Source organism: Lutra lutra, chromosome 4 (assembly GCF_902655055.1).
Source record: "Lutra lutra chromosome 4, mLutLut1.2, whole genome shotgun sequence".
NCBI classification, from domain to species: domain Eukaryota; kingdom Metazoa; phylum Chordata; class Mammalia; order Carnivora; family Mustelidae; genus Lutra; species Lutra lutra.
The window spans coordinates 11,293,862-11,320,849 of NC_062281.1; the positions used below are offsets into that span (position 1 = coordinate 11,293,862).

Sequence of the window (26,988 nt, forward strand, 5' to 3'; positions counted from 1 at the left end):
CTAGTTGAAATGATCAGGAAATAATAATGGGGTATATTCAGTGTTAATTTATACTGTTTCAGGTAGCATAGTAAGCAAAGCCCTGAGCTTGGAAGTCAAGCTCTTCCAAGTTTGAATCCTACATATGCCGCCACCAGGTACCTGTGTGAACACATGCTACCTAAGTGCGGTGAGCCTCAGTTTTCCTATCTGTAAAATCCAGACAATCACAGTTCCTTGCAGGATTAGGGTGAGGATTGAATGGGGTGGCAAACGTGCCCGGGTTGGGTCTGGCTCCAAGACAGTGCCCAGTAGGGGTCACTGTTGCTGCCGTTAAGTGCCCTGAGAGTTCAGCATGGCTAGATTGCTGGAGAAAGCCTCTGGGAAGAGAGGGAATTTCAAGTGGGACTGGACGAATTGGGCTTCTGATAGATGAGATGAGGATTGGCAGAAATCATATGTATTCAGGATGTTTTCATAGATTTTCCAAATACAGTTTCCATAGACCAGGAAGGAATCTCATCAGTAAATAGACCAAGCGTTTGCTATGATGTTATGGGGTGGGGGGGAGACATTGTCCAAGCTGTAGCCAGCTGTGGATGACTCAGGAGTTCATAACATCCTCTGTAAAAGGATACACATCCTAACATCCTCGCAGTCACTTCTGTTGAATAAAATTCACCACCTATTTGGGGATTGGCAATAAAGAGGGGTTTATGTACCAAGTGAATTATGTCACTTATTCCTGGCATGGCATGCAGAAATTGCTGTCCCGACTGACATCCTGTAAGTCACAGGATAGCATTTCCAGAGAAGCCGGAGAAACACGGGAGGTGATAGGTGTGATGCTCCATGGTAATGAATTCTGGTTCTCTCAAGCAGGTCGCTGCTTTCAGTCTCCCATCACTGGTGGCAATGGGAAATGAGAGGTTGTAAAGAAGAGCACGGAGGTTGATAGCAACATTCATGTATTTGTTGAACACCTATCTGTAGGTGCTGTGTGTTTCCTGCTCAGATCTTTGAGCCCACCCTGGAAGGCACTGCAGATGAGTGTCTGTTCCCACGGAAGGCTTCTTATATGTCTGCCTCAGCCCCCACCCCCTTCGGCTGTGCTGGGCCAGTGAGACATGGGAGTTGGTGCAGAAATGCCCTAGCTTCCCTACCCCAGCATGGCTGTCCTGCGGTGTATTCTCCACATCTCTGGGAGGGTCCCTCATGGAACTGAGCTCCAGTTGCCTAAGTGGGAACCTGCATAACCTTGGATAAGTTCCTTAACCTCTGAGTTTCACCTTCTTGTAGGATGACTGAGAGGATCAAAGAGACCATGATATCACTGCCCCCACTGCTGGTTCCCATTCATTCATCTGATGTGGGAACCAAGCATTTTACTCAGTGCCTTTTGCTGGTTCTCCTCATGATTGTATGACATAGGACTTCAGTTATCCCAATTTTAAGAGGAAACTGTAGCATGAGGAGATATAAATAACTCGTCAAAGAGCATATTCTGTGTTCTAACCCAGATGCGTTTGTTTTAAGAGCCACCTTGTATTAATAAGTGAGGCTGTTAGAGTATAGCGTCTAGCAAAGAAGCTGCTGTTATAATTTTTATTAGCAAGTGTCCAATATATAGTAGGCTCACTCCGTTTGTTGAATTATAAAATAATGAATAAATGAATGTTTGTTTCTTGAGATCATGAGCTCTCTTTTGCTCTTGGCTCTGACTTCAGGCGGTGAGAATAGTCTCTGGCACATGGTAGGCACACACACACACACACACACACACACACATCACTGAATGAATGATTGAATAAATGAAAGAATATAAAGTGGCTTTTTTTTTTTTTTGGTCAGAGAGAGTGAGCACAGGCAGACAGGTGGCAGGCAGAGGCAGAGGGAGAAGCAGGCTTCCTGCTGAGCAAGGAGCCCGATGTGGGACTCGATCCCAGGACACTGGGATCATGACCTGAGCCGAAGGCAGCCGCTTAACCAACTGAGCCACTCAGGCGTCCCTAAAGTGGCATTTTTTAAATTACTGGTAGTTCCCCAGTTCTAAGGAAATCATGTTAATTGAAAGGCATTATTTGTTTCATCCTTACAAAACCAATCCCGAGAAAGAAATAGCCTTAAAATTCCAACAGTATTTATCTCTAGGTGTTAGGATAATAACAGTTTTTAGTTTTATGCCTTAGTATTTTTCATGATGGACCCAGATTACCTGGGTAAGAAAGAATAACTAGAAAGAGAGAATCTCTGTTGAGGGGAAAAACAGTCTCAGAGCATAAGTGGATCCCCAAGCAGCCTGGGTGAGATCCTGCCATATATGTAGACGCTAAGCGGGTGTGAGTGGTTTCCGAGTCGGGGCAACAGGACGTGACTTTGGTGTCGCACCTCCCACAGCTCTTTCACACACCTTCTCTCTGGAGGTTCACACCAGTCCACTGATGTAGGCTAGGCTAGGGTTAGTGGCCTCGTTTTACAAACAAGGGACCCGAGAGCCACGGAGGCTCACTGACCAGGGGCAGGGCCAGACTGGACCTTGGCCACACTGGGCTTGAAGCCTGGTGACCACTTGGCTCTGCCCCCAAAGCCTCTCCTGAAGACCCACTGAAGGAAGTGGGACAAGGAGGGAGGTGGGTTGGTGGACCAGGAGCTCATGAGGTAGCTGCTTTGAGCTAGACACTTCCTGTGGAATAGAAGCCTGGCCTGAACTTTCTCAGTCAGACAACCTGGGTTGGAGTCCCAGTTCTGCCACACACTGTCTTGGACACATTATTTCATATCTCCAAGCCTCAGTTTTCTCATCTGCAAAGCTGACCCAGTGTTGCCTACCTTACAGGATCAGTGTGAGTGTCAGGTTGGCACCAAGGAGGTCTTCTGTAAGGACGTATTCTTTGCCATTTACCTGTGCTATCCACATGCATGGCTTTGTTTTTTTCCAAACTGTATTGATCCTCATTGGTATCCATAAATTAGTAATTCCATGTGTATTAGTCAGATTTTACAAAACTAAAAAAAAAAAATAAACAACAGAACAAAACCTCAGAATTGCGGTATCTTGTGCGACAACAGACGTTTATCTTCATGCTCATGGGTCTGTGGGTCTGTGGCTTGGGTGATCTAGGTTGGGTTCAGCCTGCTCAGGGTGGACTCCTGGTTGGGTCCAGATCTGCTCCCTATGTCAGCCGTCTGCAATCCAGACTGAGAGGTAGCAGCTGGCAGGGACCAGGGAGACATATTCCTTTCAGGGCACATCATAAGAGTGGCAGACTTGGGACCCTACTCTGTCATTTCCATCCACAGTCCACGGCTTAAATAAGTCCGTGGTCGAGTCCAGAATCTGGTGGGGAAGAGGAACACAATGTTCTAGTGGGCAGGACTATAAAGGCACATGGCGAAGGGCACCAACATGTAATTCAAAGTCAGGGGGGAATGAAGTAGGAGCAGTGGCCCCATCTGTACCTTGTTTCAGCTTCCACACTTGGGTGAGCAAGGGAAGCAGAGGGACAGCGCATGGAGGAATGGCCTGGGAGGAGCCCTGGTTATTTGTGCAAATAGCAGGGCCCAAGTTGTGTACCCAGTAAGAGTGGGATCGGAAGGTGAACATTATAAGAAGATCACCGTCTGTGACTCTGGGGGGAAGCGTACATTCATTCTTATTTAGGTACCACTGTTTTGGCGACTACAGCTTTGTGGGAGGTTTTGAAATCAGGAACTAGGACTCCTCCAACACTGCCCTTCTTTTTAAAGATTATCTCGTCTTTCCCGAGTCCATCATGATTCCATGTGAGTTTTAGGATGAGATTGTCAATTCTCCTTCTAATTTGAATGTGTAATTCAAGGTTCAGGAAAATTTACTCAATTAGTATGGGCCTTTTTGTTTGAAGGAAGCGGTTCGATCATTTATTCAACAACTATCTATTAATATTGTGACGGGCACTATGTAGTTGGTGCTGGGGATACACCAATGAAGAAGTCCTAACACAGTCTTGTGCTCACCTTGCTTACAATCAAATCATATCAATGATCAATAGATCAGTGAATCAACATTCACATTAATGAATGCACAGTTATGAGTGAAAACTAAAATACATTCCATGATCCAATCTGGAGGAGCAAGAAGAGTTTCCCTGAAGAAGTAAGACTTGAGAAAGTACAGGAGTTAACCAGGCAAAGATGGTAAGTGAGGAAGCCTTACAGGCAGAGGCAACAGTATGGGCACAGGACCTGGGAGAGAAGGACCGTGGCAAGTTCCTGAATCTGAAAGAAGGCCATATGCCTGTAGCAGTGAGCCTGAGTGATCAAGATGAGGCCAGAGAGACGGACAAGGGTCAGACCATGTTATATGAGTCGGGTTTTATCCTAAAACACAGAGAAGCCTTTGAAGATGTTCAGCTGAGGGTGGAGAGGTGGGGTGGGGAGTAGTTGGTGACACCATCAGACTGGTGTTTTAAATTTTTCATTCTGCATATCAGCCAGTTATAAGGCAGAGAGCTTATTTGGGTCTGGATTCTAAAAACAGTTGTTTCAAAAAACACTGACATTTATGGGACTATTAGAAATCTGAACGTTGGATCTTTGATGATTTCAGGGAATAATACAATCATTTCAGGTGTGGGAATGGTATTGCTATTATATTTTTTGTAAAAGACCTGGTCTTATAGATACATGCTGTTCCATTTATGACCGAAATGGTAGGATTATTTGCTTTGAAACAATAATGTTGGGAGAGGAAAGATTGATTTTAAGTCAGTAGTGATCGGGGCTGGGCAGTGGGTATGTGGCGTTCAGGATACTCTTCTCTATTTTTGTGTCTACAGAATTCTCCACAATAAAAGATAAAAAGGGAAAGTGATTCTGGCTTCAGTGTGGGGGACCAGATTTCAGAGGGAGAAATGGTGATGAGAAGAGACCAGGCAGGAAACTCAGGTGGGAAGGGTAGAGGCTTGGTCCAGGGCTGTGTCAGGGGGGATGGAGAGAAAGAGAGGTGTTAAGAGGTCTTTAGGGAGTGGGGCACCTGGGTGGCTCAGTGGGTTAAGCCTCTGCCTTTGGCTCAGGTCATGATCTCAGGGTCCTGGGATCGAGCCCCGCATCGGGCTCTCTGATGGCCCAGACTCAGTGGGGAGTCTGCTTCCCTCTCTTTCTCTCTTTCTGTGTACTTGTGATCTCTGTCTGTCAAATAAATAAATGAGATCTTTAAAAAAAAAAAAAAAGAGGTCTTTAGGGAGTAAATGAGACAGGACTTGGGATGGATTGGATGTGGGAAAGGAAGATGGTGGGTCAAGAGTGTCCCTGGGTTCTGGCCCCAGATGGAGGTGCCATTCTGAGCTAGTGATCACTGGAGAAGGATCCAGGGGATCCCTTGGCTCATCTTGTTTTCACTCCTCACCTCTGTTTCCCCTCCATTCTGCAAATATTGAAGCCATTCCCTTACGTAACACCTTTTATCCCAGACTTCCTGTGCTCTGTGCACTCAGCAATTAAGCTTCGGTATGTATGAATTAATTAAAATCCTCTCTCAGGTTCAGAGGGGCTGTCCTGAAATATGTGTATTCATACAGCTCTCCCTCCTTCCTGGGCTGATCCCCTTGGCCAACAGGGGGTGGGGGAGAGCCTCTGCTTTCCCGTAGGAACAGAGCTGCCTGGGTCTGTCTGTTGCACCTGTGAGCACACTTTGATTTCATGTTTAGAGAAGTTAATGACTTGTAAATTGCTCTTGACTGTAGAGCTAGAAATAGAACGCATGAAGGATCCCTGAGCACTTGCATAGATAGGAGGATAGAGACACCAGACCCAAGGTGGATCGCTAAAGCAGTGGTTTGCTGGCTGTTTTCCTTCCCATTCCTGGACAGCCACTCGGTGGTGTCAGAACGTTCCTCACAACGATGCCAACCTCCAGATGAAACCCCATGTTGCTTTGAGATCATGTCTTCTGTCCAGTCCCACTGGATGACGCTTGTCACCTTTTCTCCTGCCCCCATCCAGGTAATTCTCTGATGTGACAGCTGAGACATGAGATCTTCAGCCTCCAGGCTCTCCAGTTTTTCGTCAAGAGATTCACTATGGAATCGGTGAGTGGCCATAGTCCATCCTGTCTAGAGAGCCCAGCCTGGGAAATGCAGAGGGATTATTTGGGGGGCGGGGGAGGGGTTGGAATTCAAAATTTGATCAAACTGCAGACTAGAATCTGACAAAGACACTGTGGGTGTGAATATTTGTGGCAAATGGATGTGTGGCATTTGTAGGGTTGTAGACTTCTCAAAGTGCTTCCTGTTGTCACATCACCTGTGTCCTTCGGGCAGAAGGCAAGGTGGCAGGGGGTGGTTCCAGAATGAAGTCAGGAATAACAACAAAGATGACACCATCCACAGTAGGTGCTGTTTTAGCTGAGTGACTCTTAGAAACAGGATCTCATTCAGTCCAAGTGACAGTCCCACCAGGGAGGAATTACTACAGTCATTGTACAGGTAAAGATCATGCCCAGCTGCATTTGAAGTCTGTTTTACCTGATTCCAGATCTCCTGCCTTTTTCCTCTATGCCATGTTCCTTCTTGGTGGAGGTATAATTTGCCCCATTTTGCAGCTGGGAATACTGAGGCCTGGGGTAGGGGAATGGGATAGAGTCAATGCAGTCTGACCTCAGTGGGTGGTGGTTTGTGTTAGAGGATGTTGAAAAATTAGACTGGACAAGAAGATGACAGAAAAGTCAACGAGTCTGAGAATCTTAAAGTTGCCAAGGTAACTTGACCTAGGGCCAGTCTGCTGTGACTAGGGTTTCCCAGAAATCAGCTTCGTGTGGTGGAAAGAGGTGCTGGGTGCTGGAGGGAGTAATAGAATTCTGGCCTTGCCACCAACTTGCTGTGTGACCTCAGGCAAGTCACTGACCTTCTCTGCTTCTTCCATTTTCTTATCTCTAAAAGGGAAATCCCAATATTTATGTTTTATATTTTTGTGTGCAGCCTAGAAAAAAATAGAAAATAAATTGTCTTGTGTAAAGTAGGCACATATAGAACTTTGTAATTATCTCAAGTTTTAGGATAGAAATCGTTTTTAAGTATCATTAGACCAGCAAAAGTGTCCTGAATGAACGGGAGAGGCTGGAGGCAGGGAGGCCAACCTGAGAAGCTTTGATGTGACCCAACATGAACCAACAAGGAACTGTTACTATCTTTGGGATAAATGAGACTTTATATGATTATTTTCCTATTTTGTCTGTTAGAGGAATACCCAAAGTCATGTTTTATTTTGTTTTGTTTTTTAAGTCAAAAGTCCAACACAAAAGTCCTAGTTTTGTGGGTGTCTTTTTTGAGTGACATTAATTATAACTGCAAAACCCAATGCATTATTTAGGATTATGTTTTGCTCTGGATAATGTAAAATTTAAATGAACATTGGCTTAAAGAAGATAGAGGTATATTTCTCTCTTAACCTGAAAGTTCAGACACAAGTCATGCAGGCCTGCCATAGCAGTCTCTGGGAGACCCAGGCACTCGCTCTTGTTTCTCTGCCATGTTGGCCTCCAATCCCAAGTCACCTCATGGTCCAGTGTAGCTGCTGCTGCTCCAGCCATCACATCTACCAGCAGGAAGAAGGCAAGAAAAGAAGAAAGGCAGGCTAACTCCCTTTAGGGATATTTCTGGGTATCGCACCTACTGCTTCTACTTCTGTTGGCCAGAATTTAGTTTCTGCACAGCTGCAAGAAGGCTGAGAAATGTGGTCTTTATTCTATGAGACCATGTGCTTACCAAAATTCAGAGTTGTTCTTACAGACAAGGAAGAGAGCAGATACTAGAGGACAAACCTTGCTTTGCCAAGCAAGGAGTTCCTGGAAAATTGCTTTTAAGGGGAGGGGCTCTGTGGCCAGGCGGCTGGTGTTTGACTCCCAGATCCATGGCCCCGTAGTTGCGTGACCTCAGGAAAACTACCTTGGTGGGCCTCAGTAAAATGGCATTTTGTACATCCCTATAAGGGTTGCCAAGTTAAGGTAGAGCTTTAACTTGGGACATGATAAGTGCTAAGTGTTAGCTCTTCCCACTCCGACTGCTTCTGCTATCAACAGTACTATTTCTCTCACCACCACGACCACGTCTGCTGTTACGACTACCTATCTAGACTAGTTCTACTGTTACTTCCGCTGCTGTTCCTGCTACTGGTACTTCCATGACTATGGCTGCTATACTGTACCACTGGCTTTTGCCAGGCACTGCACACACATTTTAAAAATGGAATCCTCACAGAATGGCAAGTGTTCTTTTCCCAAAGTGAAGAGTCAGCGAGGCTAGGTAACTTGTCGGGGGTCCTGCAGCTGGTAGGGTAGAGGCTTTCCGTGAGGGGAGTCGTGATGGGAAGGAAGTACAAGACCCCTGCTACGGTTCTGAAGTGTTCTGTCCCCCAGTCTAGAAGCTGGTGACACAGGTGTAAACATTCCTTCAGTGGCACACCTATGACACTGACCATTTTATGTATTTATACTGTATTTCAGTTAGAACACATCAAAGCCTGTGCTTTCTTCACTATAGCATGAGGTCAACCGCCTTTGTTTCTTTGTATTTGTTTGTTGGCTGGTTGGCTCTTTCGTATAACATGTGGATCAGTTGCTTGTGACTTTGGTGGCAGGACCTGGGCCAGGGGGCTTGGGTTACAAAGGTGTGGGCAGCAGGCACGACTGGCCCTCATGGGGCTTTCCACTCAGAGGAAAAGGAAAGGGGCAAATCCCATACAGATCGACAGCCACAGGGTTAGGCTGAGGGTAGGACTGTCTGGGACCCCAGGACGGGGCACATCAGCTAATCCATGAAGGTCTGTGCTGCCAACAGAACGTAGCTGCCTGTCTCAACAGACTCCTTTGATGGGGAGAAGGGATCCAGCATCCCTGGGTTCGCTGATCACATGAGGGCTCCATCTGAAAACAGAGAGCCCTCACTGCGTTCCCGGCTACCCAGCACAGAGAAGGGGTCAGCTCTCCTTTTTCACGGAGCAGATAAGAGTTGGAGCTTGGAGTTCAGTACATACGAAGGGGAACCCACAAGGACCAGAGACTTTCTTCGTGTATTGAGACATAAGTCCTGGACCTCCTGCTTGGTTTTTCTGGTTATTAATGCGAATGTAGGTGCGAATGAATGACTAGAATCACACCTCACCACGGGACAGTTACCGCCCCTGGGAAAGCTCAAGTCCAGGGGAAAAAAGAACAATGTGCTTCCTTTTTTTCCCACCCCAAGTACTACCAGGACAGCACCCGGAAGTGGAATTGAATTCTGAGCCAGCAGTAGAAAGCATTGGGCCTTATTTCCAGGGTTTTTGTCCATGTGTAGAAACTGACCAACGAAACTCTAGACCCTCCTAAACCAAGCCCTAGAGAAACCTCTGACAACCCCATTCCCCCACCCCCGCCTTTGCTTTTCCAAAGGGTCAAGGCAGATGCCCTGTTATTATCATGCCGCCAGCTGTCACCCAAATTGAATTTTCCTGAGCCCAGCTGATGTCCCTTTTTGGCCACAGGGCAGGGGTCAGGAATGAAGGCTGCACATGGACGGGAAGTGTGTCCCTCGGGCTGAACGCAGAGGCGCTGACCTCTTAACCCTGCCCTGCATTTCTAACATTGTTGGAAGGGTTGGAAAGCCTTATGATTTCTGGATGTAAAAGAAAGAGAAATGCATTTCAGAACAACAGCTTTCGAGTTCCTTGTGAAAGTCCCACTGGTAGCATTGAGGCTGCTTGAACATCTCCGGGTGATTTTACGGCCTTGGCCATTCCTCGGTTAGATGCGTAAAGGGAGGAAGGTGTCACCTAGACGAGGATTGGGAAATGGTGTTTCTGGTCTTGAAGCTCGCCCCCCCTTCCCTTTTTTTCCTTCCATCCTTCAGAATTTATTGGGCAGCTACTGTGTGCCAGGCCGTAACTGAATCCTGGGGACACAGGTGGATAAGACCCACTGGAAAGCCTTCCTGAGCTTATCATTTGTTCATTAAAAAAGTTCATTCATTCTATAAAATTCATTGAGCACCTTATTTGCCCTGGTCTCTTAGTAGCAATAAAAGACACTGTTCCTTCTCCTACTGAGTTTATACCTCCTTAATTTTTTCACTTGCTCACTCAGCAAACACATTCTGAGCACCTACAGTGTGCCAGGGACAGCTGGTTGCTGGGATACCAAGACGAACAAAACGTAGCTTCTGTCTTGCTGGACCCGAAAGGCTAGACAATGTCGTGTTCCTCCCTACGGCTTCTGTCACAAAGTACTCCTGGTCTGGTGATTAAAACAGTAGAAACATGTTTCACTATTCTGGAGGCTAGAAGTCTGAGATCAAGGTGTCACCGGGGCTCCACCGTCTTTGACACCTGTAGGCGGCATCTCCCTTTGCCTCTTCTCAGCTCCTGGAATTTGCTGGCACTGCTTGCTGTCCCTTGGCTTGTAGCCACAGCCTCTGGTCTCCACTTCTCTTGCCAATTAGCCTTTTCCCTGTGTGTCTCCTCTCTTTTATGAGGACACCAGTCATATTGGAATAAGGGCCTGCCCTACTCCAGTGTGACCTCATCATAATTTACATCTTAACTATATCTGCAAAGACCCAAAGAAACTCACATTCATGGGTACCTGACTCCTGGATGTCGACATTGGGTGGGTGGGGGGTACACGTTCAACTTATAACAAGTCTACATAATGACGCAGAGCACCTACAAGGGGACCTGGAGTAAGGGTCATTATCTTCCCCTTCTTCACTCTCTCTCGGCATCTAGAGGGTAGGCACCCGTGGTCAGCAAGGCTGTATTCCTCCGAGCCAGCGATTTTGGATTTTAGGTCAGGAAGTGAAGCCGACCTTTTCATTGTACACTTACAGGGAGAGTCTTGTGTGGTCCCAGGTGAGGGGTAGGGCTTCTTCCTGCCACTCTCATTTGTTTTTGCTTCTTGGGGTGGCTGATGAAGGAATCACGGGGACACCTGCCTTGACTTGAAGGCTTGGCCTGATGGTGAGAACTGTGAGCTCCTAACCCGGCTCTGCTCTTGCTGGTTTTCTGAGCCTGGGAACATTTCTCCACCTTTCTCTGCCTCAGGCGTCCCATCTAAACCTCACCCCAGGGGTCTTGTGAGGACCAGGTGGGATCAAATCTGCCAAGTGTCCACAAGAGCACCGGCCCTTAGTGCCCATTTGGTGCACGTGGTTGTGGACTATGCTGAGACACATAACATCTCCCAGAGAGAGGACTTGCCCAGGTCATTCAGCACATCTCCGTGGAGACTTTTGTTTAGTATTTAACATAATTCCTCCGAACATTTCCCTATAACCTTTCCAAATATGGAAAATACTCTCTTGCACAAAGGTGTACATTTAAAATGGTTAACAGTTGCAAACAAGACAAAAAACCTGCCCTACAATGAGAAATGAATTAACATATTAGGGCAAAGTGATGGAAAAAATTAGGATAAAACACTGAAAATGTAGCCGTTAAAAAGACCACGATCACTTTTCCAAAGTTAGGAGATGACTTATAATCTAAATGTCATGTAAAATTTTTTTTTAATTTTTGAGGCAGTGAGTTAATTTCTCTGCTTGGGTTTCCTCCTCTGTGAGTTGGAGACAGTTCACAGTACTGTCTTCAGACATGAGGTTGAGAATTCAGTGGGATCACATATAGGGAGCCCGTGATGAGCACCTAACATGTGTTAGGTACCCACCAACTGCTAATTGTTGTTTTTATTTATCATTTGCTTTAAATCATGTGCAAAACACTCCTAGTGAAATATTTAGAATTGGTAACACAGATGAAACACACACGTTTTCCCTTCTAGATACTTATTCAGAGGGGCCACATTCTGTCGGTCGCTTAGCCGATGTAGGGCAGCGTCTAGATCAAGCACGCTTAGGATGCAGAGCAGTAGGTCTCGGTCTCAGAGTGTGCTCAGAATCCCTTGTGAGGGCTTTTAAAAGGATACAGATGCTCAGAGATGCTGACTTAAGAGATGTGTGGTAGATCCAGGGCATCTGCAGTCTTAAAAAAAAGTTCCACAAGTGATTTTGATTCTTAGGATTGAGATAAGGCACAGTCACCGTCCCCCCCCCCCCCAGGAGTTTGCAAACCAGATGCAAAGCTGGGAATAGCAGACTCATTAAAAGATAAAGCATAATATAAGGCTAATGTAAGTTCTGCAGAATGGGGCTCCCAGCTCTGGCTCCCCTGCAGAACCCTGTAAAAATAAAGCCCCCCACCAGGTGTATGGAATCAGAACCTCCTGCGGTGAAGTCTTTGCAGAAACTTCTGATGGTCAGTGAGGTGCAGAGCTATTGGTGAGGACTCTGAGTGGTAGAACAATTCGAAGGAACCCAAAGGGTCCCCTTTGGCCTGGGACTGTCACAGAAGGTCCCTGTGAGGAGGTATGATTGCAGGTCAGGCTTTTGACCACGCCTCTGTGTCTCACCTTTGTATTCCCTCCCCCTGCTGCCAGCCAGCACCCACCTGAGATGCCCTACCCAGACTATGAACCAGGGGTCCTCCAAAGCCCTTTTCTCTAAGCCATGAGGCAGATGTGTTTCCTCTGGCTGGTACTGGTGAATGCTTTAAAATACATGCATACGTATTATATAAATATATTTAAGGGGCGCCGGGGTGGCTCATTTGGTTGGGCATCTGCCTTCCACTCAGGTCATAGTCTCGGGGTCCTGGGACTGTGCCTTGCTTCGGGCTCCCTGCTCAGTGGGGAGACTGCTTCTCCCTCTGCCTTTGCCCTTCCCCCTGCTTGTGCTCTCTCTTTAAGTGAATAGATAAAATCTTTTTAGAAATTTTATTTAAAATATTTTTACTTATGCTGAAATGCATATAATATAAAATTTATCATCTTAATGATATTTTTAGATTTTATTTATTATTATTATTATTTATTATTATTATTATTATTTTAGAGAGAGCACGTGTGAGTTGGGGGAGGGGCACATGGAGAGGGAGAGAAAGAGAATCCCAGGCAGGCTTCACACTGATCATGGAGCCTGATGTGGGACTCGATCCCAGGATCCTGAGATCATGACCTGAGCTGAAATCAAGAGTTGACCACTTAGGGGAGCCTGGGTGGCTCAGTCATTAAGTATCTGACTTTGGCTCAGGTCATGATCCCAGCATCCTGGGATGGAGCCCCATATTAGGCTCCCTGCTCAGCGGGGAGCCTGCTTCTCCCCTCCAGCTCCCCTGTGCTTGTGTTTCCTTCTTCTCGCTATCTCTCTTTGTTATAAATAAATAAAAATCTTTAAATTATTTACTGTCATAAATAAATAAAAATCTTTAAATTGGTCAAATTACTTAACCAACTGAGCCACCGAGGGGCCCCCCCATCTTAATGGTTGTTACGTGGTGTTAAATATCTGTATGTTGTTGGGCAACCATCACTACCATCCATCTCCAGAATTCTTTTCCTCTTGCACAGCTGAAACCCTGCCCCCATGAAACAACAATTCCCCATGTCCCCTTTCCCCCGGCCCCTGGCAGCCACTGTTGTACGTTCTGTCTCCATGAATCGGACTACTCGAGGTACCCCCTAAAAATGGAGTCTTGACGGTATTGTTCTTTTTTGTGACTGGTTTATCATCGCATAGTGTCTTCAAGATTCATCCATGTCGTAGGATATGTCAGACTCTCATCCTTTTTGAGGTTGGCTGATACTCCATTGTTATGGGGGTACCACAGTTTGCTCATCCACTCACCCACGGGTTATTTATTTATTTGACAGAGAGAGAGAGAGATCACAAGTAGGCAGAGAGACAGGCAGAGAGAGAGGGGAAGCAGGCTCTCTGCCAAGCAGAGAGCCCGATGCGGGGCTCGATCCCAGGACCCTGAAATCATGACCTGAGCTGAAGGCAGAGGCTTTAACCCACTGAGCCACCCAGGTGCCCCATGCTCCCATCCTTTGACTCTTGTGAGTCATGCTGCTGTGAATATGGGTGTACAAATAGCTCTTCAGGACCCTGCTTTCAAATCTTTTGGGTTTAACATACCCCACAGTAGAATTGCTGGATCCCGTGGTAACTTTAGGTTTCTCTCTTTTGAGGCCTTGCCATACTGTTTTCCACAACTACACCATTTTACACTTCAACGCACAGTGCACAAGGATTCCCATTTCTCCGCCTCTTTGCCAACACTTGTCATCCTCTCTTGTAATAGTAGCCATCCTAATGGATGGGCTGGTGAATGCTTTTAGCAAGGACAAATCATTGTCAGCTTCATATTTCATTTATGTTATGTGGGCCAATTAAGCAATTCCCAAGCATTTAAGCCCTAGGCCCTGAGTATACAGACCTAAATAATACATGCATGGTTCTTGCCTTCTAGGCTCTTGGAGTGTATCAGGGGACATAGATACATGGCAGGTAATTTCTGTCCAGTATGGGAGGTGTGATACTGTATCCTTAGGTAGCATATGATGTCTTGAATACAGTTAGGAATGGTAGGAAATAAGGGCTGAATGTGGTGTCTCGCTGTCAAACACGTGAGGTACATTATTCAAGCAGACTTAGAGGTCTAGGGGTTTGGGTTGTCCAGCAGAACTTTCTGTAATGATGGATATTCTGTGCCTGTGGCGTCCACTAGCCTCATGTGGCTGCTGAGCACTTAAAATGCGCTGAGTGCAACTGAGAGATGTAATTTTTAACGTTTACTTAATCTTAATGAATTTATATTTAAATTGAAATTAGCTGTAAGTGGCTAATGGCTCGTGTGTGGGACAGGACAGTAGTAGAGATTCTCATGTGGTTCTCAAACTCGAATATGCACGTGAGTTACCTGGGGATCTGGTTCAAGAGCAAATTCCCTCCAGTGTTTCTGATTCCTTAAGTTGGTTGTGAGGCCAAGAATTCTGTATTTTAACAACCACCACAGGTGATTCTGATGCAGGTGCCATTTGAGAAATGCCAAGTCTTGCAGTTTTCAGACTTTGTATCCTCAGAATATTTTCTTCATGTGAAAGCTGAAGAGAGGGCTCAGAGTATAAACCACGTGGGAGCAGAGCTGGTCTGGCTTAGGCAGGGCTGGGAGCTGGAGCTCCATGCACGGTTGGGGGGGCACACCACTCTACCCTCCCTGGAGGAAGCATCTTTTTTTTTTTCTTTTTTTAAAGATTTTATTTATTGGGGCGCCTGGGTGGCTCAGTGGGTTAAAGCCTCTGCCTTCGGCTCAGGTCATGATCTCAGGGTCCTGGGATCAAGCCCCACATCAGGCTGTCTGCTCAGCAGGGAGCCTGCTTCCCCTTCTCTCTCTGCCTGCCTCTCTGCCTACTTGTGATCTCTGTCAAATGAATAAATAAAATCTTTTTTTTTAATAAATAAAATCTTTTTTAAAAAAAGATTTTATTTATTTATTTGCCAGAGAGAGAGAGAGAGAGATAAAGAGAGAGAAAGGAAGAGTGCAGGCAGAGGGAGAAGCAGGCTTCCTGCTGAGCAAGGAGCCCGATGTGGGGCTCAATCCCAGGACCCTGGGATCATGACCTGAGATGAAGGCTGGTGCTTAACTGACATCTGAGCCACCAGGTGTCCCCAGAGGAAGCTTCTTAGAGTACAGTTCACAACCCCTTGTCTAGCACAGCCTCTCAGGTCATTTATCTGAAACCCTGTGAAATGCAGAGTGAGATTTGGTTTTCCAATAACCGTATGCATGGCAGAACCAATTTAAAACCAGTAGTTCCCTCTGGAAATACCAGTGAAAGCAAAAGCACAATGTCTTCGTTCAGGCTACTATAATGAAACTACCACACAGACTGAGGGGCTTCAACAACAAACATTTATTTCTCACACATAGAAAGGCTGGGAAGTCCAAGATCAAGGTGCTGACAGATTCCAAGCCCAGTTGGGAGCCTCCCTGGTGCAGAGATGGCTGTCTTTCCATGGCGTCCTCTGTGGAAGAAGGGAAGAGGGAACTGTCTGGGTCTCTTTGATAAGGACACTAATCCTATTCATGAGGGTTCCACCCTTATGACCTAATCTCCTCCCAAAGGTCCCACCGGCTAATTCCATCACTTGCGGGGTTAGGATCTCAGCGTATGAATTTTCGGGGGGATGCAGACACTCAGCCCACAGCACACAATTAATACATTAGCGGGCCTGGGTCTTCCTTGCACTGGACGTCAACCACCCATCTTGGCACCACATGAGGAATTGTAGAGCCGTGATGAAGAACATTGCGTCTGACCCGGATATGAATGCCAACGCTGCCCTTGGAACTTAGTGGGCGGTCCTAGGCCAGTTCCCGCATCTGCGAATGGGTATAACAGTATCTTCCACGTGAGATCATATAATTGGCCCTTGGAACAGTGTAGGGGTCAGGGACGCTGACTCCTCATGCTGTCAAAATCTGCATATGACTTTAGATTCCTCCCAAAACTTAACTACTGCTAGCCTCCTGTTGAGCCCAGGCCTTACTGATCATATAAATGGGATTAGCATGGATTTTGTAAGTCCCATGTAGTACGTACTGTATTCTTACAATAAAGTAAGCTAGAGAAAAGAAAACGTTAGTAAGAAAATCATAAGGAAGAGAGAATACACTTACAGTGCTGTTTCGAATTTGTCGGAAGAAACCCACGCAGTTCACATACACGTCGCTCAAGGATCAACGGTGCGTGCAAAGCCCACCTCTTGGTATTTAGCGTTCGTTCTTAAGAGCAACAGCAGTGGCAGCCGCAAGAATAGTGAACGCTGAGCCCTGAACCCGAGCCAGGCAATCCACTTTCTGAAGCGCTTGCTACTTATTAACTCATTTAATCCTTCCAACAACCCAGTGAGGCAGATACTGTGATTTCCATTGTGAAGACAAGGTGATGCTCATGGAACGTTGGGAGGTTGGTGAAGGCTGTGTTGCTGTAGAATGACAGAAGTGCCCATCCGGTGCAGGGAGTCTGGCCCTGGAGCCTGGAATTTCTACTTCCTCGCACTCCATCACTGTATCATCTGTAGGCTCTAAGGAAAGCCTTTTAAGATGAGGCCCTGCCTCAGATCCCAAAGCTTCAGAATTACTCTGCAAGTCAGCTCAGCTTCTAGAAGGCATTTGCAGTCCCAGCTGGCTACTCCCTCCCTCTGAAAACTCTATTTTCTTTGGGCTTCTGTGGCATGGAGCTCACTTGGATTTCTTCCTGGGATTCTGCCCTCTTTCTGTCTCAGTAGGGTTCCCCTGGCTCCAACCAACCTCACAGGGTTTTTGGAGACCCTCTGTATGCTGACTAATTCTATTCTTCCAAACTCTTCTCCAGCTGAACCTGGCCTCTCTGAGTTCCAGACTTGATTATCCCAAATGCCTGATGATATCTCCATTTGGAAGTCTAGCAGGCACCTCAAGATTAATATTCCAACAGGGATTATTTCCACCAACTCTGCACGAGATCATGCTTTGCCTCTGCTTAACACCCATCCGGGGCCCCGATGTCCCTGTCCATTTTACTGAAAACGAAATCCAGATTCCTTACAAAAGCTCCATTTCCTCAATAGGCTTCTGTTGTCACACTCAGCCAGCACCAGCTGGTCTCATGATTCTGCCTCATGGCTTTTCTCTGCCTGCAGGGCTCCTCTCCCCGCACCGCCCCTGTTCCCCAACCTCCCTGCTCTTCATAAGAGTGACAAGTCTTGTCCTAGAGTCTCAGCTTAAATGCTGTTTCCTCAGACACAACTTTCCTCACCACCACATTCTCTCTGGTTGCACCCGTAGGTTTTCTTCCTAGCACTGTAGCAACCCAGAATTATTGGTTTACATGGGTGTGTCTGCCACCCCCCCCCCACCATCAAGACCACCAGCTCCCAGCAGACAATGCTGATGGCTGCTGATCCACTAATGTTATCTCAGTGCCTGGCATAGAGCCTGGCACATAGTAGGTAATCAATAAAAACAGATGGTTGTTGGGACACTTGGGTGGCTCAGTCAGTTAAGCATCTGACTCGCGGTTTCAGCTCAGGTCATGATCTCAGGGTTGTGGGATCGAACCCTACATCAGGCTGTGTGCTGGGCTTAGAGTCTGCTTAAGATTCTGTTTCTCCCTCTGCTCCCCCCTCCCCCTCTAAAAACAAAAACCGAAACATTATTGTTGAAATCAAATCAATGGCTCCTAAGTCGATCATCAACCTACAAGACCAAGTCTAGGCTTTTTGCTAGAAGAACCCCTTCACAGTGGAGGTGGTCCTCCTGTGTATACAAGTGATTGCAAATTGGATGGAACCCGGGATTTTTGTGGGCCTTGGTCCCTATCTTCACATTTCCTCTCTGATGGGTCATCCATAATGTTAGACCTTGCAAAGATAATCTTAGGGAAAGCAGCCTCGAATACTCAAGTGGTTTGGTTTGGGTTTAAAATGGAAGCTCTGAGCTAATAATGCATTTTACAGTTATGAACAGAGAACAATTTTCTCTGTTAAAAAAGAATGAGAGGTGGAACACTTTGTGTGGGTTACTGGAGTGCCAGAAGCTCTTGAAAGGGGTTCTCTGCAAATATTTGGGGTTTGGTACTTAAAACAGCACAGGTTTTCCTGAACACTGGTAAGCACGGCGAGAACACCCTCGCGTGCAAAGCGGAACCGGGCCTGCCGAGCGGCAGTGTGGAGTCAGTGTGTGTGGCTCGGTGGTGGAGCTGCGGGTGGAGGCTTGCACATCCGTGCAGACAGGTCACTACCGCTGGCTGCAGTGACCGTGAGCTCTGCCACGCTCTTCATGGCCACTGTCTTCATCAGCCACAAAGTGATGGACTCTTAGATGCCCACGCCACAGACCACGGCCCAGGTGAGCCCACTTCTAGCTGCTTCTGTTGGGTGAGGTCTAGTTGTCAGAAGTTTCCAAATGGTGGGTTTGGTCAGAGAGGAGATTGAGGATGGATTATCACCCGTAATTCTGCAAGTCATGCCTGGTGCTTGTGTGTCTGTGATGTGCCGGGCTTCGGACTCAGACCTTCATGGCGGCTTCATCCACTCCAGGCCCGGGAAGGGGGTGTGGGCAGGCTGTGTATTAGGTCATGAGGGAATATGTGTGTACTGGGACCACCTTGGTTTTGGGTGATGAGAAGCTAGCTCAAACCGGCTTACACCATAAAGGGATTTATTTGCTCCCACCAGAGAGGGGTTAAAGGCTAAAACCTGGCTCAGGGCATAGTTGGCTTCAAAGATTTGGTTTCTTGGGTGTCTGGGTGGCTCAGTGGGTTAAGCCGCTGCCTTCGGCTCAGGTCATGATTTCAGGGTCCTGGGATCGAGTCCCGCGTCGGGCTCTCTGCTCAGCAGGGAGCCTGCTTCCCTCTCTCTCTCTCTCTCTGCCTGCCTCTCCGTCTACTTGTGATCTCTGTCAAATAAATAAATAAAATCTTTAAAAAAAAAAAAAAAGATTTGGTTTCTCTTTTTCCCTCCGCATCACCACTGAATCTCTCCCTGCCTCTGTCATCTGTCAGCGGTGCCTTCCTCTATGCGGGCTTTCTTCTCGAGTTCCACATGTCGCAGCTTCCAGGAGCTGTCCTATAATTGCCAGCCTAACAACCCCATTAGACAGAGCTTTTCTTCCTAGAAGTTCTAACAGAATCTCTGACTCCATTCCCATCGGTGCAGCTTGGGTTACGTGTCCCAATTACCTTGGACAGGGTGATGACGTTTCGACGGGATAGATCCACTCACCTGACTGTCCAGAGCTGGGGGTGGGGCTGTAAGGTCAGCACCATGGGAACCGGGAAGGGGGTGACCTCCCCAAGGGAAACTCCGAGTACGATCCCCAGAAGAAGGGGTACCGGATACCAGGGAGGCAAACACACAAATGCTCGCATCACTAATCAAGTCAGTGGAGGCAGGGAGAGCCAGCAAGTTCTAGTCATTGTCCTCAGAGGGTGTCTGAGAGTCTGTGTTCTGCTTTGGCTCTTTTAGATGATCCTCAAGCACAGCGACATCTGGAATCCCTCCAGGCCTTTATTTGTGTGGGTGAGAGCCGGCCTCCTGCGTCCGTCCTCTACTCTCATCTCCTTTGGTCAGCTTATCCCTGAGTCCCGCCTTTGACCTCCAACCTCTTCTGAAACGTGGGTCTGGGCCTCTGCCCCTGGTGCCTGGCACAGCAGCCCCCACGAGAGCACCCTCCACCTGGCAGGCAGGAGTTTGGCGGGTGGAGAGTTGGATCCAAGGGTCAGGAGACAGCCAGAGGCAGGAGCAGATCTGGGAGCAGCGAGGACTTCCTGGGCCCGGGTTTGACACTTCAGAGGACCCTGCCTGTGGCTTCCTTGTCCTCAGATAAGCTTCACCCTTTGCCCATCTCCCCTCCCCTGCAGCCCATCTCTGTGCTGCAGCCAGATTCGGGTTCTGTTGGGTCCCTAAGGACCTCTATTCTCTACATTTCTGGGGCCTTCCCAGATGCTGCCCTTGGTGGGGACACTCCCAGTGCTCCCCGCCCTTCTTCGCTCTCTTCCTAGTTAACTCCTGCTCATCCAAGTCCCAGCTCAAAGGGCTCTTCCCCGGGAAAGCCTCCCTGACATCTTCTCCCAACTTGGCTGGCTTCATCACAGTGCATCTCTGGGGGATCCTGGGAAACCCCCACATTCTTGGTGTGTGTGTTTGTGTGTGTGTGTGCGCGCGTGCGTGTGACCATCTTGCTTTTATTCATTTCAGTCTTTCTCACTAGATTATAATGGCCATGAGGGTGGAGACCATTCCAGTTTTACTTACCACCATCCATAGCTTCTAGAGCAGTGTCTAGCCCACAGTAGGCACTTAGTGAATATTTATTGAGTGAATGAATGACTGGGCACTGGGGAGCCAGTGAGGGATGTGACATGTGAGAAGATGACTTGCCTAAGTTTCCCAGATACTAATAGGCTCCACCCTCTTGAAAGCCCACATCTTTTCACTCCCAGTGTCCCGCTTTGCCCGCTCTGCCTGGCCCTGGGGCTCTCTGAGTAGCAGGAGAGGGAAGGTGAGAATTATAATGAAGGCTTATCTGCAGACCAGGTTGTAAACCACATAGCAACACAGCTTTCACATTGCCCTCAAGAGTTGTGATTCCCCTTCCTTCTAGCAGGTCGTATGTGTACATGTTTGTTTTAACCCGAGAAGATCTTCCCTGCAGGTAACAAGGTAATTCCATTTCACCTTCGAGTGTCCCATCTGATTTGAGCCTTTGATGGCTCTTAGATTGTCATGATCTTATTTGGGAATAAAGCTGCTGATGGAACCTGGAGGGAGCACATGTCATCTTAGAGGACTCTGGCTCCCTCATCCCAGCGGTTCAAATGAAAGGTCAGGAGAGTTTGACCAATGCCCAAAGGGCGGTCTTCACCGGGACCTGTCAGAAGGGCAGGTGGCCTGTCCTGGAGAGGAGTCGGGAAACCTGGGTCCTTCTGTGGTCCCCAGATGATGGGGAGATATGGGTAAGTCCTTCCATCTCTCTGGAAGAAATTGTGTCTGTATCAACTGGGCATCTTTTGGTGGCAAGCAGTGGAACAGAGTGAAAAGCCCATAGCTGGGACTGGCATCAGGCACTAATGGATCCAGGGATGCCTTTGGGGTTGTCAGAACTTGCTCCCTTTATTCTACCGTATTATGTGTAAATGCCAAGAGAGTCTCCTAATAGAGGAGTCCTTGCTATGTGACCTTGGGTAAGCCACTAACCCCTGTGAGCCTCAGTTTCCTCCTGCAGTCAGGATTAAATGAGCCAGTCCTTTAAAGCAGTTAGCACAGTGCCTGGCACATCATAGGTCCTCTTGGCTCTGCCCTCCTCTCTGCTGGTTTCATTCACAAGCAGGCTTTCTTCTTGCCGGACCCTAGTGATTTGGAACTCAAAGCCTCCTGGCTTCTTGTTTACTACAAAGAGAGTTTCTCTTTTCCAAAAGGCAGTCAGTGATACGGACATGGGTTTCAGGCTCCCGGGCAGCAGGCCCACGCTACCAGCCAGCAAGGGCGCCTCCTGGTGGCAGGAGCTCAAGGAACCCTTCTGGGGAGAGGTTGGAGAAGCAAACAGCCAGCCTGCCAGGTTGGGCAAGGAGGGGGTGAGCACCAGACTGAGGGTGGGATGCTATTTCCAGGGGAAGACTGAATGAAGAGCCTTGCAAACCCTTGTGGTTTTTTCATTTTCTTTTTTTTTTTTTTTTTAAGATTTATTTATTTATTTGAGAGAGTATGTGAGTGGAGGGGAGGGGCAGAGAGAGGGAGAGACTCCTCAAGAAGACTCCCCATTGAGCGTGGAGCCCAGCTCGAGGCTCGATCCCGGGACCCTGAGATCATGACTTGAGCTAAAAACCAAGAGTCTAGACACTCACCGACTGAGCCACTCAGGCACCTTGCAAGCCCTTGTTTAGTGTAGAGGGAATCAGAGAGTTAATATGTGTTGGCTTTTCTATGCCTCTGTGACTTTGCACATGCTGTTCCTTCTGCTGGGGATGCTGTGCCCACCCTGCACACTCCCATTCAGCCCCCAAGCCCCTGCTCTTCTGTAGCCACCACCCCTGCCCACCTTCAGCCCCCTGCCCCTGTCCTTGCTTTTCTATTTCGGAGCAAGCCCTGTGGGGTGGCAACACTGTGTCGTGGGAATACAAAAGTCAACAAATCACAGGGCTGATGGTACTTCCTCTCTGCTGTGTCTCCTCTACCCGAGGGCCATTTGTTCATTGATTCCATGAATATTTAAATTAAGCACCTTCTCTTTCTTCAGACATTGCTCTAGCTACTGGGGATTCAGCAGATAGTAGGAGGGACAATAAAGTCAATAAACGATATTAATGAAGCAGTTAATTTCTGATGGTGTATAATCTGAGAAAATAAATAAGCGATAGGGAGCAGGGTGGGAGGAGGGACCCCGTGGAGTGTGGCATGAAGGATGGCAAGAAGCAAACAGGAGGTGGAGGTCTGGGTGCTGGAAAATCCTGGAGAGGGGACAGCATGTGTGAGACCCTATAGGAGCAAGTTCCAGGAGTGACAACTGGAAGCGAGGCTGTGGGGTGGGAAGAGAGGTTGAAGGTATAGAAGGTCGGGTTGGGGGTGGTGGGCAAGGGCTGGGTCCAGGAAGGCATTGAGATCACCTAAGGGGATTGGATTTTACTCTAAATACCCTGGGAGGTCATCCTTGCAGTTCCTTGTCTGGCCCTGGGTCCGTGATCCTCGCTGGTGGCGAACACCGGGGTGTCAGTACAGCAGCCACTAGCCCGTGTGGCTACCAAGCACTGGAGATGTCCCAGAAGTATAAAACAGACCAGCTTTTAAAGACTTTGAATGAGGGGTGCCTGGGTGGCTCAGTGGGTTAAGCCGCTGCCTTCGGCTCGGGTCATGATCTCAGGGTCCTGGGATCGAGTCCTGCATCGGGCTCTCTGCTCGCCAGGGAGCCTGCTTCCCTCTCTCTCTCTCTCTCTGCCTGCTTCTCTGTCTACTTGTGATCTCTCTCTGTCAAATAAATAAATAAAATCTTAAAAAAAAAAAAAAAGACTTTGAATGAGAAAAAAAGGATGACAACTGTGTCACTGATAATTTTTCTATTGATTTTGTGTTAATATTTTGGAAAAGTTGGGTTAAGTAATTTTTAAAATGAATTTCACCTCTTTTTTGGACTTTTTATTATTATTTTTAAGAATTTATTTATTTGTCTGAAAGAGCCAGAGAGAGCACAAGCACAGGGAGCAGCAGGCAGGTGGAGTGGGAGAAGCGACTCCCTGCTGAGCAAGGAGCCCAAGGTGGGGCTTGATCCTAGGACCTCAGGATCATGACCTGAGCCAAAGGCAGACGCTTAACCAACTGAGCCACCCAGGTGTGCCCCTCTTTTGACTCTTAATGTGGCGATTAGAAATCTGCAATCATATGCATGGCCTGTGTTGCATTGTACTTCCATTGCAGCGAGGTGTCCTAGAAGCACTTGCAGCCGTTGCTTTACCTGCCTGGGTTATAATTACCTCCCGACTCACCTGCTTCCCTCCGTGAGGATGGACTGCATCTGGTCGGTGGTTCTTGTCCCAGCGTGGGGTCCTCAGGAGCAGCATGGATGCTCCACCTGGATCTCCTGGGCATGCCCAGGTTCCCTGGTGCTGAGCACCCAGGGCTGTGCCTCCCGAGGTCCCCTTTGCATGTCAAAGGTGCTAGGAGTTAACGTTCCTGGAGCAGCCCTCAGCCCATGAAGGATAGGTGTTGGGGAATAAACATTCCAGTTCCCTGCCCTGCAGGTACACAGCTTTGGAGTATGTTCTGTGGCCTTTCCAGAGGTCCCCAGAAGACTGAACCCTGTTGCCCTTGGGGATAATCTGCCCTTTAAGGCACCCAGATTGGCTTCCTTCCCTTCTCTTTCTTACCACCCCATTCAACTACCTGGGACCATTTCTTTACATCTTTGTCCCAGGCTCTGATTGTGGGGGAACCCAGACTGAGATGTGGGTTGCCCGGCACATCAGGTGCTCATTAGAAGGAGAGGGGTCATCTCTCCAGCACATCGCTGGTGTCCGGCTTAGGGTGTGGGGTGGGGTGGCACGGGAATGGGCTTCCTGGCCAGTCTTCTCCAGCCGCTGGACCTCTGAGCCAGAGGGCAAGGAGCAAGGCCACTTGCCGGGCCTGGGGCATGGTGCCAGGCTAGTTCCGGGTGCCTCCAGCTGCCGCACCCAGAGGGACAGTTGAATCAGCAGCTGAGTCAGTGAGGACAGTGCTGTCCTACTTCGCCAGTCTGGCAGCGGGACCTGGGACTGCCTCACAACTGGAGGGTGAAGGGGGGTGTTCAGCACGTGCCACCAGGAGAGTGTTTATGCAAGTGACTTCTTATTTTCTGCCACTCCTGACCCCAGCCCATTTTCCAATTCTCCGACACCAGCTGGGTGTCCGAACCTCAGTTCAGTTCTGACATTGTCTGCCTGGTTTATTAGCACAGAGCCCACAGATTAACTGCTCAGTCCCACGAGACTGCTCCCACTTCAGACGCCAGTAGCAAGTCCCAAGGCGACCTCTGACTGAAGGGCTGTTCCTTTGGAAGTTTCCATGATCCCCCCACCCACCCCGACCCCGCCCCAGGTTCTATAATTTGGTAGAGTCGCTCACTGAAGTCACTATTCCCAGTTTATTATAAAGGTTACAACTTAGGGACGGCCAAATGGAAAAGATGTGCACAGGACAAGGTACGGGGCTCCCTGCCCTCCTGGCACAGTGATGTGTTCCCCGATCCCCATCCTCTAGGGGTTTTCGTGGAGGTCTCATTACATGGGCATGGTTGATGAAATCATTGGCCACTGGTGACTGAACAGTCTCCAGCGCCTCATCCCTACCTAGAGATCTTTCTGGGATCATACTACACAGCTAGTAACTATTTAGCCCCCTGCCCACGAGGCATCTCTGTAGCATACCAGAGACACCGCGGGCGCTCTGCAGTTCCAAAGGTGTTAGTAACTTTGTGCCAGGAACTAGGGACCAAAACCAAATGTACTTTCATTATACCACTGTGGGCCATAATATCAATGAGTCTGGGCGAGGAAACGTGTGGAGACCCGTGGCTGGCAAGCTGCCTGGATTGTGGCGTGGTATCTGTTGGCGTGCATTTAGGAAGGTGGGAGCGAGCAAGAAAGATGACAGGTCTTGCCCTACAGAGCAGCTGGCATGCATCCATTCTTCAGCAAGTAGGCACGGCACTGACCACCTGCTCTTGCTGGGCCCGGCGGAAGGGCCAACACTGTAGCCTGGTCTCACCTTCTCACCATCAAACCCACCAGCTTCAAAGTTCTCCCTGGCTTTTACGGCAAAGACCAGGTCCTTAGCCTGACACCCAAGGCTCCTCCTGGTTGCCCTGCCTAGCCCGCTGGCCCTGCGGGCATGCTTTGCTCCCATAGCCACTGAGCTATTTGCACCACCCCAGATCTGCTGTGCCTGTCAGGCCTTCACACACTTGGACCTGCTGTTCCCTCTACTGGACCACCCTTTGTCAGCCGTCCTCCTAGCTATCTGCTTCTCCAAGAGGCAACTCAGCACCACCTCCTCCAGGCAGTCCTCCTGGATTCTCTCTTTACCAATGCCCTGTTGCTTTTCCATGTCCCCCGTACCCTTCTCTCCTAGCACGTCAGCCATTCAGCAGATACATATTGGGCACTTAACGAAGTTGAAAGGACTGTACGGTTAATTCTAAGGATCCCTGCTTGGTAACAGTCAGCACTGATGAGGTGCCAGATGCAGAGCTAAGCACCCTCCCCCCTTATATCATCTCATTTAATCCTCATGGCTGCCTATGAAGTAGGCCCTAGCTTTAACGCCATGGTCAGAAGTGGAAGTGAAGATTGAAGAGGGAAACAGAGAGAGAGTGAGTAGTGGGGCCAGGACGCACAGCCCAAGGAATCACACCCCAGGGCTTTTGTGCTTCACTGGGAAAAAATAGTGTCTTTTGTTGTTCTGCGTTACACTGCAATTGTCTGTTTCCTCTGCCTCCCTGGATCAGTCCGGGCACACTCAAACTAGGATAATTTGAGCAGAGTTTAATAAAGGACTCATTTGAGAAGTGTGGGCGGTGGGGGGTGGGTAGGGAAACTGCAAGGGATGGTGGGGCACCCCAGGCTCCTATCAAGGGTGAGGGCAGGGCTGCCTCTGGGAAGCAGGAGCCAGCGACTCTGTACAGGGGACCCTCAGCCAGCATCCGAGAGGCTGGGAGCCGGGAGAGAGGGAGGAACAGCCGTCTCCCTGCATGTCCTTCCCCCACTTGCCTTCTGGGCATCCCGCTAGCTAAACCCACCTGGAGGCCAGAGGGCCGAGGAGGCCTGTGATGCGTTCAGAGCAGATCAGGCCCGTGGAGACCAGAGGAGGACAGGGAAGGGCAGCAATCAGGCTTCATGGACCTGCAGCCACTCTCTGAGTGTAGGGTCCTTATGAGCTGGCTTGGCCTCGATCCTGTGCATGCCCAGGACACCTTGTGGAGAAGACAGCAGGCTAGGTGCTTGGCACATGTGAATAATGAGCGATGGATCTTTAGTCAAAAAGGCTGTTTCCGAAGTGTCTGCTTCTCAATCACGTGTGGACTCGGGATTCTGAGTGTGTAGGTGTGTGTTTGTCCCTGTTATTTCTGAGTGTGTATATGTGTATGAGTTTCCATGTT

General features: G+C 48.4%; 1 protein-coding gene across 4 annotated transcripts in view; it reads left to right on the forward strand.

Annotated features, from left to right (window-relative positions):
- Window positions 1-26,988, forward strand: part of ASAP1 (ArfGAP with SH3 domain, ankyrin repeat and PH domain 1) — a 354,464-nt gene that overhangs the window by 29,614 nt on the left and 297,862 nt on the right. For all 4 annotated transcript variants that reach the window (XM_047728535.1, XM_047728532.1, XM_047728536.1 and 1 more), the window contains exon 2: window positions 5,962-6,047. In XM_047728535.1, coding sequence (XP_047584491.1) covers window positions 5,989-6,047 — 59 coding nt within the window. In that variant the 5' untranslated portion in view covers window positions 5,962-5,988. The remainder of the gene's footprint in view (window positions 1-5,961; window positions 6,048-26,988) is intronic.